The sequence below is a fragment of the Dasypus novemcinctus genome, chromosome 26 (assembly GCF_030445035.2).
Source record: "Dasypus novemcinctus isolate mDasNov1 chromosome 26, mDasNov1.1.hap2, whole genome shotgun sequence".
Taxonomy (NCBI): domain Eukaryota; kingdom Metazoa; phylum Chordata; class Mammalia; order Cingulata; family Dasypodidae; genus Dasypus; species Dasypus novemcinctus.
In genome coordinates this window covers 8686672-8699622 of record NC_080698.1, presented here as the reverse complement: position 1 = coordinate 8699622, position 12951 = coordinate 8686672, and the positions used below count along the sequence as shown (strand labels likewise).

Genomic DNA, 12951 nt, shown 5'->3' with positions numbered 1-12951 from the left:
CAGCGACATGGGAAGTGTGGGCGGCGCCATTCCTCGGCAGGCTGCTCCCTCCTTCGCGCTGGGCGGCTCTCCTTATGGGTGCACTCCTTGCGCGTGGGGCTCCCCTACGCGGGGGACACCCCTGTGTGGCACGGCACTCCTTGCGCGCATCAGCACTGCACATGGGCCAGCTCCACACGGGTCAAGGAGGCCCGGGGCTTGAACCGTGGACCTCCCATGTGGTAGACGGACGCCCTAAACACTGGGCCAAAGTCCGTTTCCCTCTTTTAAGTATCCTAATTGTATCATACTACTGTCTTCTTGCCTCCATGGTTTCTGAAGAGAAATCCATGCTCTCTTAGTGGATGTCCCTTGTATGTGTTGGTTTGCTTCTCTCTTACTATTCTGAGAATTTTGTCTTTATCTTTGATAGTTGACATTTTGAGTAGTATGTGTCTTGGAATAGGTCTACTCAGATTTATTCTGATTGGGGTATGGTGTGCTTCTTGGACATGTAATTTCATTTCTTTCGTGAGAGTTGGGAAATTTTCAGCTATTATTTCCTCAAATACTCTTTCTGCCCCTTTCCCCTTCTCTTATCCTTCTGAAACTCCCATGACACATAAGTTTTTGTGTTTTGTGTTGTCATTCAATTCTCTGAGCTGCTCGGCGATTTTTTTTTTCATTCTTTTCTTTCCTTTTTTTCCTTTTAGCTGTTCTGTCATCGGTATCACTTATTTTTTCTTCTATGAGTTCAAGTCTGCTGTTATGTGTCTCAAATGTGTTTTTTTTCTTTTTTAAAAGATTTATTATTTATTTATTTCTCTCCCCTTCACTCCGCCCCCAAGTTGTCTCCTCTCTGTGTTCATTTGCTGTGTGTTCCTCTGTGTCCGCTTGTATTCTTGTCAGAGGCACTGGGAAACTGTGTCTCTTTTTTGTTGCATCATCTTGCTGTATAAGCTTTCCATGTGTGTGGTGCCATCTTGTATTTCTTAACTTCCTTTGTGATTTCTTCTTTGACCCATTGGTTGTTTAAGGGTTGCATTTTTGTGTAGTGGGTATGGATCAGTGGTTGAGTGCCTCCTTCTTATGTACAAGGTCTACTTTATTTTTTTTAAAGATTTGTTTTTTATTTATTTCTCTTCCCTTTACCCACCCTCACTCGTTGTCTGCTCTCTGTGTCCATTCGCTGTGTGTTCTTCTGTGACTGCTTCTATCAGCGGCATTGGAAATCTGTGTTTCTTTTTGTTGTGCCATCTTGTTGTGTCAGCTCTCTGTGTGTCCGGCGCCATTCCTGGGCAGGCTGAACTTTCTTTCGCGCTGGGCGGCTCTCCTTACGAGGCCCATTTATTTGAAAAGTGACAGGGTAACCAGACTTAATTGGAACCTTAATTATTAGCTTAATTTGGAAGCGCTCATCTTAAAAAAATCTTAATATTTGAAATCATGTAGTTCTTTTCAGTCTCTTATTTTGTAATAGATGGTGGTATGTTTCTAACACTGTCATTTTGCTCAGTTGGTATTAGGTTTTTACTTCCATAATGTGAAAATCATTCAATATTTGATTTATTTGAGCTGTATTTTTATTATTATAAATTGAAAATCTATTTTAAATTATGATATAAATTTTAGGTATATGTTTACATATTTTTACATATAGTTTATATTGTGTGTTTAGTGATCATTAAAATATTGCATTGGGAGCGGATATAGCTCAGTGATTGAGTGCCTGTTTCTCATGTACCGTCAAGGTCCTGGCTTCAATCCCTGGTTCCTCCCAAAAAAACCAATATATATATATATATATATATATATATATGTATATATATATGTAAAGTAACAAAGCTCAAGCCGAGATCAAGATCGTATTGGAAATTGTATCTGAGTTGAATTATACATTTTTAAAAACCAGATTTAAAATTTACTGGTAGGGTTTGCAATTTATCATTATTTTGTCCATTAGTGTTTCCTGTTGAAATATTTTGATTTATCTTTTGTAATCTTACTTTTCATTATGGTTCCTTATTGAAGAATATGTTAATGGAATATAAAAAGAAATATTTTTTCATATACTTTTAGAAATATTTATATCTGTGTTCAAGGAGGTATTTAAGAAGGTTACTAAATTAGCAGTTTATATTTTTGAATGTATAAAACTCAGAATTCAGTAATCAGTAATTTTGTCAGTACCTTTATTTTCTCATATGTAACCTGTATCATTTCTAGGCAAAATGCTTCATGGATTTCAAAGCTGGGGGTACCTTGTGTCACATTCTTGGGGCTGCTTACAAGTATAAAAATGAACAGGGATGGTAAGTTTTTGTACTTAAATGCATATTTTAACATGATATTTAAGTTATTTAATATTAAATACTGTTCTTTGATTGGCTTAGCAGAATTCTGTAATCCCATTATGATTAAAGTGCAAAGTAAGTTTTCTTCTATCAAGAATTCTTATTTATGACTACATCTGAGAAAAATATTGTAAACAGCTATTGAATTTTAGGCAGGCAGTTTCTCATATGTGGTTTTATATAGATAGCAGGTGTACATTATTAGTGAACTGGAAATTAGCCTCACTCTGAAATGCATAAATGTGTAATAAGAGTTTGTGATATGCATTAAATATAAAGCTTAAAGGTAACAGTGGTTAATAATCTAATCAGCCAGACTTTCAAAAGTTACCCTTTCTCTATCCTCAGGATTCAGGTAAAAGGGATCTAACTCGATAAAATGCAGATCTTTGCCCAGGTCAGTGGCTAAGCTAAGATGAGAATTCCTGTTATTGTTCCTAGAAAGTTTTGCTTCTCCCTTCACTTTTCCTTTTCCGTTTTCTTGCTGTCTCTCTGCTATTTCTGTTTCCTTCCTTGTATTCTGGGTTCCATCTCAGTGTGGGAAGTTGAGCCCTTGGAAATTGACCTCTTGAGTGTTAAATTGTGATGGTGCTGAGCTTGAGGGTGGTGAATGATCCACTTCCCAGGGGTCTGGATTGTATCATCTTGAAAGCCCTGGGTGGTCTCAGTTGTGTTAACTGTGTGCATTTTATAGTCTTAGCCTCTTTCTAGGAAAATATGAGGTTGGGTGGGAGTACCTGGTAATTCTTGGCATGATTATGAAGAGACAATACAATTTAAATTTTTCTAAGCTTATTGATTCCAGAGTTTCAAGTGTCTGAGTTTGATTTTTCTGTATGTGTCTAAATAGGCAAAATCAATGAGTACCCTATTTGTGGTTATTTGAAACTTGGGGCTAATTTCAGGTATACTTATATATGACTAAGGTTTACCCCAATTAGGGCGATTTTGATGTATTTATGGATATCCAGACATATCTCCTGAAGGAGAGATTAAGCACCACCAAGTTGTAGTTAGTAACAGAAAAGTGTCAGTTCTCCCATGCAGAGCGGGTAAATGGGTCAATTAGGGCCTTATTTAGTCTTTCTTTCAATTCTAAAACAATTGCTGGATGTTGTAAATCATATTTAAAGCCTTTCAAAGAGATTATTGATGCAGAACATTTGTTTGTATTTTATTAGTTTTGCTTCTCATTGTAGACCTAGGCTTAGTGAACATAAAGTTTAGGATTTTTGTTAATGTGGATGGTAACCTTTTATTTTTCCCGAGACACTGTTTGTTGCTGAATGTTTATTTGTTACAGGCAAGCTTAAACCTTTCTGTTTGTGATGTATCTATGTAAATTAGGATTATTAATATTTTATTTCTACCCAAGACTTGGTTGTACAACTTTTCTCTGTCCCTTTTTAAGTCTCTTTCAGATTTTTTTTTGCTTATTAATTTAGTTATTACCACTATAAATCTTTGCCTATGGCTTTCAAACTTTAGGAATCATGTACAGTTTCTTTAAAAAAAATCTGGGCTTCAAGGATATAGATTGTCAGTTGGAACATTGGGTGTGTACAGTCCAATTCTGACACTGTCACTATTTGCACAGAAAGGGCACACAAAGTCCTCCACAAGTGTGCTCTCACTTTAGACACCAACCACACATAGAAGGGTTCCCAAGGCCACCCTGACTTCTGACCAACTAGCTACAAATCCATGGGTTCCCACTAGCTCCTCAGGTTCAATAATTGGTTGGAATGACTCATCGAAGTGAAGAAATCACTGTACTTAAAATTATAAGTTATTATAGGTAAAATAATGTAAATAAGAAGGGGGCAAAAGAAGAGACTTGTACGGCGAGGTCTGAGGAGTTTCCTCAAACATGAGAGTTACCTGTGGTTTCCCTGTGGAGTCAGGGCATGTTACCCTCCTGGCACATTGATATAAAGTAGTATGTAGAGCATTACCAACCAGGGAAGTGCTCCCAAGCTTATATTTGGGTGTTTTTATTGGGATTGCATTATGTTGGCATGATTGATTGAATCAGTGCTCATGTGTTTGATCTCAGTCTCCAATACCTCTCCTGAAAGCCCCAACCCTCTGATCACATGGTTGGTCTTTCTGGTGTTTTTAGCCCCCAACCTAAGAAGTCTGACTTGGCTGACCTGACCCTGAGTCATCTTATTAGCATAAAGTATTAGGTACAGTCTGGCTGCTCACCATGAATAACACCGAAATTCCAAGGATTTAGAGGTTACCCACTAGAAGCCAGGGCAAAGGCAGCCCTTTTTGAAAGCCAGATTCTTTATTATACAGGGTGTAAATCAAGAACCTGTACTTTCAAAAAGTACTCTACGTGGGTCTCAGGCCAGGTTTTAAGAACTGCTACTCAGGCAGGTTGTCATTCTAGCTAATAGGTAGTTTAAATATTTTAATTTGTGGAGACACATAGTTGGATATTTCAAAATGCTTTCTGCTGATCATCTGGCCTTATATTTATTGATTTATTGATAGCATAGCAAGCATCCAGACCAGTTCACTTACCCCAAAAGTCACGTACCTAGCTGAATATAATTTTTAGTCTACCTAGGTATTAGACCCCACCACCATCTCTGCCCCCTGCCCCCAATATGTGTGTACCTGTTTCCAAGCCCTAATTATCTTTAGATTGTTTGCTACCCATTTGGAGTGTGACATACTAGACCATCCCCTGGGGACTCCACAAGGCTGCCCCCAAGATTTTTTGGCTTGTCACTACTCAACAAACCAAAACCCCTTTCTCTGGAAGTAAGCTTTGGTCACTTTCCCACACACCTCTTTTTGTCTCCTATTCACCTCACCCCACCTCAGTGCAGTTTTGTTTTGCTTTAAAGAAGTTTACTTTCCCTGGAGTTGACTTTAGTCCCTGTGATGCAATGTTGATTATTTTCATGCAGATTATATGTTCTAGAGGTAGTTGAAGGTGAGTAGAGAATAACATTCCCGTCTATACTCACAGGAAGCAGCAAAATTGGAGGCCCTTTTGACAGACAGTGTTTCCTTACATTTAAAGGCTGTGGTGTGGGGAAGTGGATGTGGCTCAACTGATAAGAGCGTTCGTCTACCATATGGAGGGTCCAGGGTTCGATCCCCAGGGCCTCCTGACCCGTGTGGTAAGCTGGCCCACACACAGTGCTGCTGCGCACAAGGAGTGCTGTGTGCCCCGCAAGGAGAGCTGCCCTGTGTGAAAAAATCACAGCCCACCCAAGAGTGGCACTGTAAACACGGAGAACTGACACAGCAAGATAACACAACAAAAAAGAGATGCAGTTTCCCAGTGCCGCTACATAATGCAAGTGGATGCAGAAGAACACATAGTGAATGGACACAGAGAGCAGACAATAGGGGGGGAAGGGGAGAGAAATAAACAAAATAAATCTTAAAAAAAAAATAAAAAAGGCTGTGGTATGATGTTCCCTAGTAGATCATCAGAGGAAAACAAAGCAGAAGGTGAATGAATTAATAACCCTTATTTGAGAGCTTATGTTTACAGTGTAAAGGGCCAAAGCTTTTGTTTTTTTTATTTTTTAAAAAGATTGATTCTGCCCCCTCCCCTTCACTTGGCACTTGCCCTCACTGTCAGCTTTCTGTCCATTTGCTGCGTGTTCTTCTGTGTCTGCTTGTCTTCTCTTCAGGAAGCACCAGGAACCAATCCTGGGGCCTTCCCACACAGGAGAGAGGCACTTAATTGCACGAGCCACCTCAGCGCCCTGGTTTGTTGTGTCTCCCTTTGTCTTTCCTCAGTGTCCCTATTTTGTTGCGTCATCTTGTTGTGTCAGCTCTCTGTGCAGGCCAGCTTGCCTTCACCAGGAGGCTCCAGGAACCAAACCAGGGACTTCCATGTGGTAGATGGGAGTCCAATCACTTGAGCCACATCTGCTTCCCCCAAAGCTTTTTTTTTTTCTTCTAAGATTATTTTATTTATTTATTATTTTGAGGTACTGGGGCTGGGCATTGAACCAGGGACCTTGTATGTGGGAAGCCAGCCTTCAACCACCAAGCTACATTGGCTTCCCCAAGTAAATTCTTTTGTTTGTTTTCAGGAGGTACCAGGGATAAAACCCAGGACCTCGTATCTGATAAGCAGGCACTCAACCACTTGAGCTACACCACTCCCCCCGCAAAGCTTTTGAAAATCAGAAAGAATAAACATGTATGGGTTTACGTTTTCTCTGTAGGGCGTGGTAATATAGGGTAAGAATACATCTTTTTTTCTGTTCAGACACTCCTGTGGGCCTCCTGGCCAGTGCTAGCTTCAAAACTCTACAGTTGTCAGATGGAATCATAAGGAATTAAATACTCAAGTTAAAATAACAAGAAACAATACAAACCCATGTGTGGTGCTATATACAGAGAATAGTGTTTGAAGTAAATTTTCTTACAGCATTTATTTTTTAAATGTGTTAAATATTTTATTTAAATCATTAATTTCCTAGGAGTTTTATTTTTGTAGCTTTTATACTTAGGTCCTTGATCCATTTTGAGTTAATTTTTGTATAAGATGTGAGATAGGGGACATCTTTCTTTCTTTTGGATATGAATATCTAGTTCTCCTAGCACTATTTGTTGATCAGACTTTTCTAACTGGGTGGGCTTACAGTCTTGTCAGAAACCATTTGACTGTAGATGTGAGGGTCTATTTGTGAGTTCTTGGTTCAGTTCTAGTAGTCAGTCTTTATATCTTTGTGGCAGTACCATGCTGTTTTTACCTCTATAGCTAAATAATATGCTTTAAAGTCAGGATGTGAGAGTCCTCTAACTGTCTTCTTTTTTAAAGACATGTTTTGCTATTTGGAATGTCTTCCCCTTCCAAATAAATTTGATAGTTGACTTTTCCAATTTTACAGGAAAAGGCTGTTGGGATTTTTATTGGAACTGCTTTGAATCCGTAAATAAGTTTTTGTAGAATTAATATCTTTTTTTTTTAAAGCACTTTGTCAAGATATGCTCACATAGCATACTATCCATTCAAAGTGTTCATTCAATGGCTTTTAGTCTAATCAATGTGCTTAGAATTGACACCTTAATGGTACTCAGTTTTCCAGTCCATGAACATAGAATGTCCTTCCATTGAATCTTCTTTGGTTTCCATTAGCAATGTTTTGTAGTTTTCTGAATACAGGTCCTTTATGTGCTTTGTTAATTTTGTTCCTAAATATTTGATTCTTTTTTTTTTTTTTTTAAAGATTTATTTATTTATTTAATCCCCCCCCCCGGTTGTCTGTTCTTGGTGTCTGTTTGCTGCCTCTTGTTTCTTTGTCCGCTTCTGTTGTCGTGAGCGGCACGGGAAGTGTGGGTGGCGCCATTCCTGGGCAGGCTGCTCTTTCTTTTCACGCTGAGTGGCTTTCCTCACGGGCGCACTCCTTGTGCGTGGTGCTCCCCCACGCAGGGGACACCCTTGCTCGTAATATGATTCTAGGTCAGCCAGTGATACTCCTCCCAATGTCGCTCTTTCTTTTGACTGTTCGGGTGCACTTTCCCTTCCAGTGAATTTGGTAATTGCTTTTTCTATTTCTGTAAAATAGGCTGTTGGAATTTTGATTGGTAATGGATTGAATATATAAATCAGTTTGGGTAAGACTGACATTTCCATGGTATTTCGTCTTCCGATCCATGAATATGGAAAGTTTTTCAATTTTTTTAGGTTCTCATTGATTTCTGTTAGCATTGTTTTGTAGTTTTCTGCATATAGGTCCTGTGATTCTTTAGTTACATTGATTCCTAGGTATTTGAGTCCTTTTGTTGCTATTGTAAATGGAATTTTCCCCGTTTTCCTCTTCAGATTATTCAATACTAGTGTACAAAATATTACTGATTTTTGTGTGCTGATTTTATCCTGTCACTTTGCTAAACTCATTTATTAGCTCAAGTAGCTTTATTGTAGACATTTCAGAATTTTCTAAATATAGGCTCATGTTATCTGCAAATAGTGAGACTTTGCTTTCTTTTTTCCTATTTGGATGCCTTTAATTTTTATTGTCTAATTGTTCTAGCTAGAACTTCTAATGCAATGTTGAATAACAGTGGTGACAGTGGGCATCGTCTTGATCTTAGAGGAAAAGCTTTCAAACTTTCCCCATTGAGTACAATTGGCTGTGTTTTTTTCATATATGCCTTTTATCAGATTGAGGAATTTTCTTTCTATTCCTATCTTTTGAAGAGTTTTTATCAAGAAAACTTTTTTTGCCAAATGCTTTTTCTGTATCAGATGATCTTGTGTTTTTTTTTTCCTTCAGTTTGTTAATGTGGTGTATTACATAGGTTGATTTTCTTATGTTGAACCAGCCTTGCATACCAGGAATAAATCCCGCTTGGTCGTGACGTATATATCTTTCAATATGCTGTTGGATTTGATTTACAAGTATTTTGTTGAGAATTTTTGCATCTTTGTTCATAAGAGAGATTGGTCTGTAATTTTCTTGTAGTATCTTTATCTGGCTTTGATATTAGTGTGATGTTGGCTTCATAAAAACGTGTTGGGTAATTTACCCTCCTCTTCAATTTTTTGGAAGGGTTTAAACAGGATTGATGTTAATTCTTCTCCAAATACTTGGTAGAATTCATCTGTGAAGCCATCTGGTCCTGGAGTTTACTTTGGGAGATTTTTTTTTGATGGACTCATTTTTTTTTTTTTTAAGATTTATTTTTTATTTATTTCCCGCCCCCCCCCACCCCCCCAGTTGTCTGTTCTTTGTGCCCATTTTGCTGCATGTTGTTCTTTTTTTTTTGGTCCACTTCTGTTGTTGTCAGCAGCACCGGAATCTGTGTTTCTTTTTGTTGCGTCATCTTGCTGTGTCAGCTCTCCGTGTGTGCAGTGCCATTCCTGGGCAGGCTGCACTTTCTTTCGCGCTGGGCGGCTCTCCTTACGGGGCGCACTCCTTGCGCGTGGGGGTTCCCTATGCGGGGGACACCCCTTTGTGGCACGGCACTCCTTGCATGCATCAGCACTGCGCATGGGCCAGCTCCACATGGGTCAAGGAGGCCCAGGGTTTGAACCATGGACCTCCCATGTGGTGGACAGATGCCCTATCCACTGGGCCAAGTCCGCTTCCTGGATTCAATCTTTTTAAATGTGATTGGTTTGTTAAGTTCTTGTATTATATTTGTTGTCATGTCAGAATAGGTTGTTTGTTCATTTCTAGGAATTTTGTCCATTTCATCTAGGTTGTCTAGTTTGTTGGCGTACGGTTTCTCGTAATATCCGTTTATGATCCATTTTATTTGTTGGGTCAGTCATAACTTCCCCACTTTCATTTCTGATTGTATGTATTTGCGTCTTCTCTCTTTTTTTGTTAGTATAGCTAGGGATTTGTCAATTTTATTAATCTTCTCAAAGAACCAGCTTCTGGTTTTGTTGATTTTTCTCTGTTGTTTTTCTGGATTTCATTTATTTTTGCTCTAATCTTTATTATGTCTGTCTTTCTTCTTTCTTTGTGATTGGTTTGCTGTTCTTTTTCTAATTTTTCAGTTGTTCATTTAAATCTTTGAGTTTAGCTTTTTCTTCCTTTTTAATATAGGCTTTTAGGGCTATAAATTTCCTCTCAAGACTGCCTTTGCTGTATCCCATAAACTACCCCCCCACCCCAAGATGGCTCCCTCATCTCTCTGCTTATTATCTCCTCCCTGCCTCTCTTCTTTGTGTCCGCTTGTTCTGCTCATTTTCTTTAGGAGGTATGGGGAATCAAACCTGGGACTTGCCATGTGAGTGGCGGGTGCCCAACTGCTTGAACCACATCATCCCCCTAGTATCCTTTAAGTTTTGTTAAGTTGTGTTTTCGTGTTAATTTGTCTCAATATATTTACTGATTTCACTTGCAATTTCTTCTTTGACCCACTGATTATTTAGAAGTATGTTGTTTAGCCTCCGCACATTTGTGAATTTACTTTTTTCCTGTATATTATTGATTTCTAGTTTCATTCCATTATGATCTGAGAAAGTGCTTTGTTTAATTTCAGTCTTTTAATATTTATTCAGAGCTGCATTGTGCCCTAACATGTGGTCTATCCTGGAGAAAGATAACATGGGCACTTTGGAAGAGTTTACATGCCACGTTTAACTCTTTTATCATACTGTTCAAGTTCTGTGTTTCCTTGTTGATCTTCTGTCTAGTTCTATCTAATGATGTCAGTGGGATGTTGAAGTCTCGAACAATTATTATAGAGATGTGTATTTCTCCTTTCAGTTTTGCCAGAGCTTGTCTCATGTATTTTCGGGCACTCTGGTTAGGTGCATAGATATTTATGACTGTTATATCTTCCTGGTGGATTGTACCTTTTATTAATATATAATGGTCTTCTGTATCTCTTATAATAATTTTTTTTTGCATTAAAAGTCTGTTTTTGACGATATTAATATAGCTACCCTTACTCTTTTTTGGGTACTGTTTGCATGGAGTATCTTTTTCCAACCTTTTACTTTCAGCCAGTTTGTATCCCTGGGTCTAGTGAGTCTCCTGTAAGCAGCATATGGATGGCTGGTGTTTTTTATCCATTCTGTCAGTCTTTATCTTTTGATTGGGGAGTTTAATCCATTCACATTCAGTGATATTACTGTGAATGCATTATTTACTTCCACCATTTTATTCTTTGGTTTTCATATGTTGTATCATATTTTCATCTGTCTTTTTACTCTTTTGTTTATTTTTTCTATTATTCTTTCTTCAATACTCTTCTCCAAGCCTTTCCTTTTTCTTTCAGGCTCTAAGACTTCCTTTAATATTTCCTGCAAAAGTGAATTCTTTTTTTTACTAACTCTCTTAGTTTCTGTTTTTTTTTTTTTGTCGTTGTTTTAAGGATTTATTTTATTTATTTATGATAGGTGGACGCTCTATCAGTTGAGCCAAGTCTGCTTCCCGTTTCTGTTTTTGAATGTTTTTTTATCCACGTTCGTATTTGAAGGACAGTTTTGCTTGATAAAGAATTCTTAGCTCTAAATTTTTCTTGTTCATTATCCTAATTTTATCATACCACCATCTTGGCTTCTGATTAGAAATCATGCTATGTCTTACTGGGTGTTGCTTGTACATGATGATTTGCTTCTTCTTTGCCGCTCTCAGAATTTTCTCTTTAATATTTGACTTTGAGTATTATGTGTCCTAGAATAGTTTTATTCGGATTTATTCTGTTTGTAGTACGATGTCCTTCTTGGACATTTAAGTTCATTTCTTTTGTGAGTGTTGGGAAATTTTCAACTATTACTCCCTCAAATACTCTTTCTTCCCCTTTTACTTCTCTTCTTCTGGAACTCCCATGACAATGTATGATTGGGGTAATGGAGGCACAACTATGTGATTATCCCAGATACCATTGATTGTATACTTTGGATGGATTTATACATCAATAAAATTAATTGGTTAAAAAGAGAAACGGTATGCTAATAAATTTCCATTGTTTAAGATAAAGAAACAGTGTAAGCCTCCCTGTACTCTTTCTCACAGTGTCTCTCCCTTCCTTGTTAAGTAAGCACTGTTAACATTGTATAACTTTCAGGTCTTTTCTATTCATGCTTTTATGTTTATGTGAATTTAATTTTTTTCCTTCTGAGGACTGGGGGCTGAGGATTGAACCCAGCACCTTGTATGTAGGAAACTGGCACTCAACTACTGAGCCACGTTGGCGCCCCTCGGTTGGTTTTTTCCTTTGTTTTGCTTGTTGTTTGTTTGTTGGTTTTTAGGAGGCCCTGAGAATTGAACCCAGGACCTCCTATGTGGGAAGGGGGCCCTCAATGCTTGAGCCACATCTGCTCCCTGAATTTAATTTTTGTTTTTGATTTAGATAAATGGGATCACACTGCATGTGTTCTATGTTTTTCTCTTTAAACATTGTTAATGCGGTGATTTTTCCCTGTTGATTGATGTTCTTTTTGGTTTTTAATTGCTTGGTGTTCGATGTCACAGTGGTGCCCTGTTTTATACAAGACTGGGCATGTGAGGTGGAAGCATGAATTACTTTCACTTTATGCTCTTTATGTGAATGCTGAAGTGTATCTGGAGAATAAATTCCTAAATGCGGAATTGCTACATGTATTAGTCATCTATAAAATATGAAATAGTCTTTTTATTATATAAGCAGAGAATAATGGGTAATATATCTAAAAGGATAATATATATTACATTTATTTATTTAAAGATTTATTTATTTACCCCCCCCCCCCCCATTATTTGCTCTCTGTGTCCATTCACTGTGTGTTCTTCATTGTCTGCTTGTATTCTCATCAGGAGGCACTGGGGAATCTGTGTCTCTTTTTGTTGCATCATCTTTCTGCGTCAGCTCTGTGTGTGTGTGTGGCACCACTCCTGGGCTGGCTGTGGTTTTGTGTGCGATGACTTGGCTTGTGCGGGGGCCACCCTTATGCGGGGTCATCACTACATGGGCCAGCACTCCTTGCGCGCAGCAGCACTTCATGTGGGCCAGCTCCACGTGGGTCAAGGAGGCCTAGGGTTTGAACTGCAGACCTCCCATGTGGTAGGCAGACGCCCTATCCATTGGGCCAAGTCTGCTTCCCGTATTACATTTAAAATACCAGTATTTAGTATATTTAATATATAATACGTAAAGTAATACATATAGAAGTAGAGGGAATAAAATAATT

The 12951-nt window shown here is 38.3% G+C and overlaps 1 protein-coding gene across 2 annotated transcripts in view; it reads left to right on the top strand.

Annotated features, from left to right (window-relative positions):
- The window catches only part of SMARCC1 (SWI/SNF related BAF chromatin remodeling complex subunit C1), a 226989-nt gene that overhangs the window by 43181 nt on the left and 170857 nt on the right, over positions 1–12951 (top strand). For both annotated transcript variants that reach the window (XM_058288407.2, XM_058288408.2), the window contains exon 3: positions 2206–2291. In XM_058288407.2, the coding sequence (XP_058144390.1) occupies positions 2206–2291 (86 nt within the window). The remainder of the gene's footprint in view (positions 1–2205; positions 2292–12951) is intronic.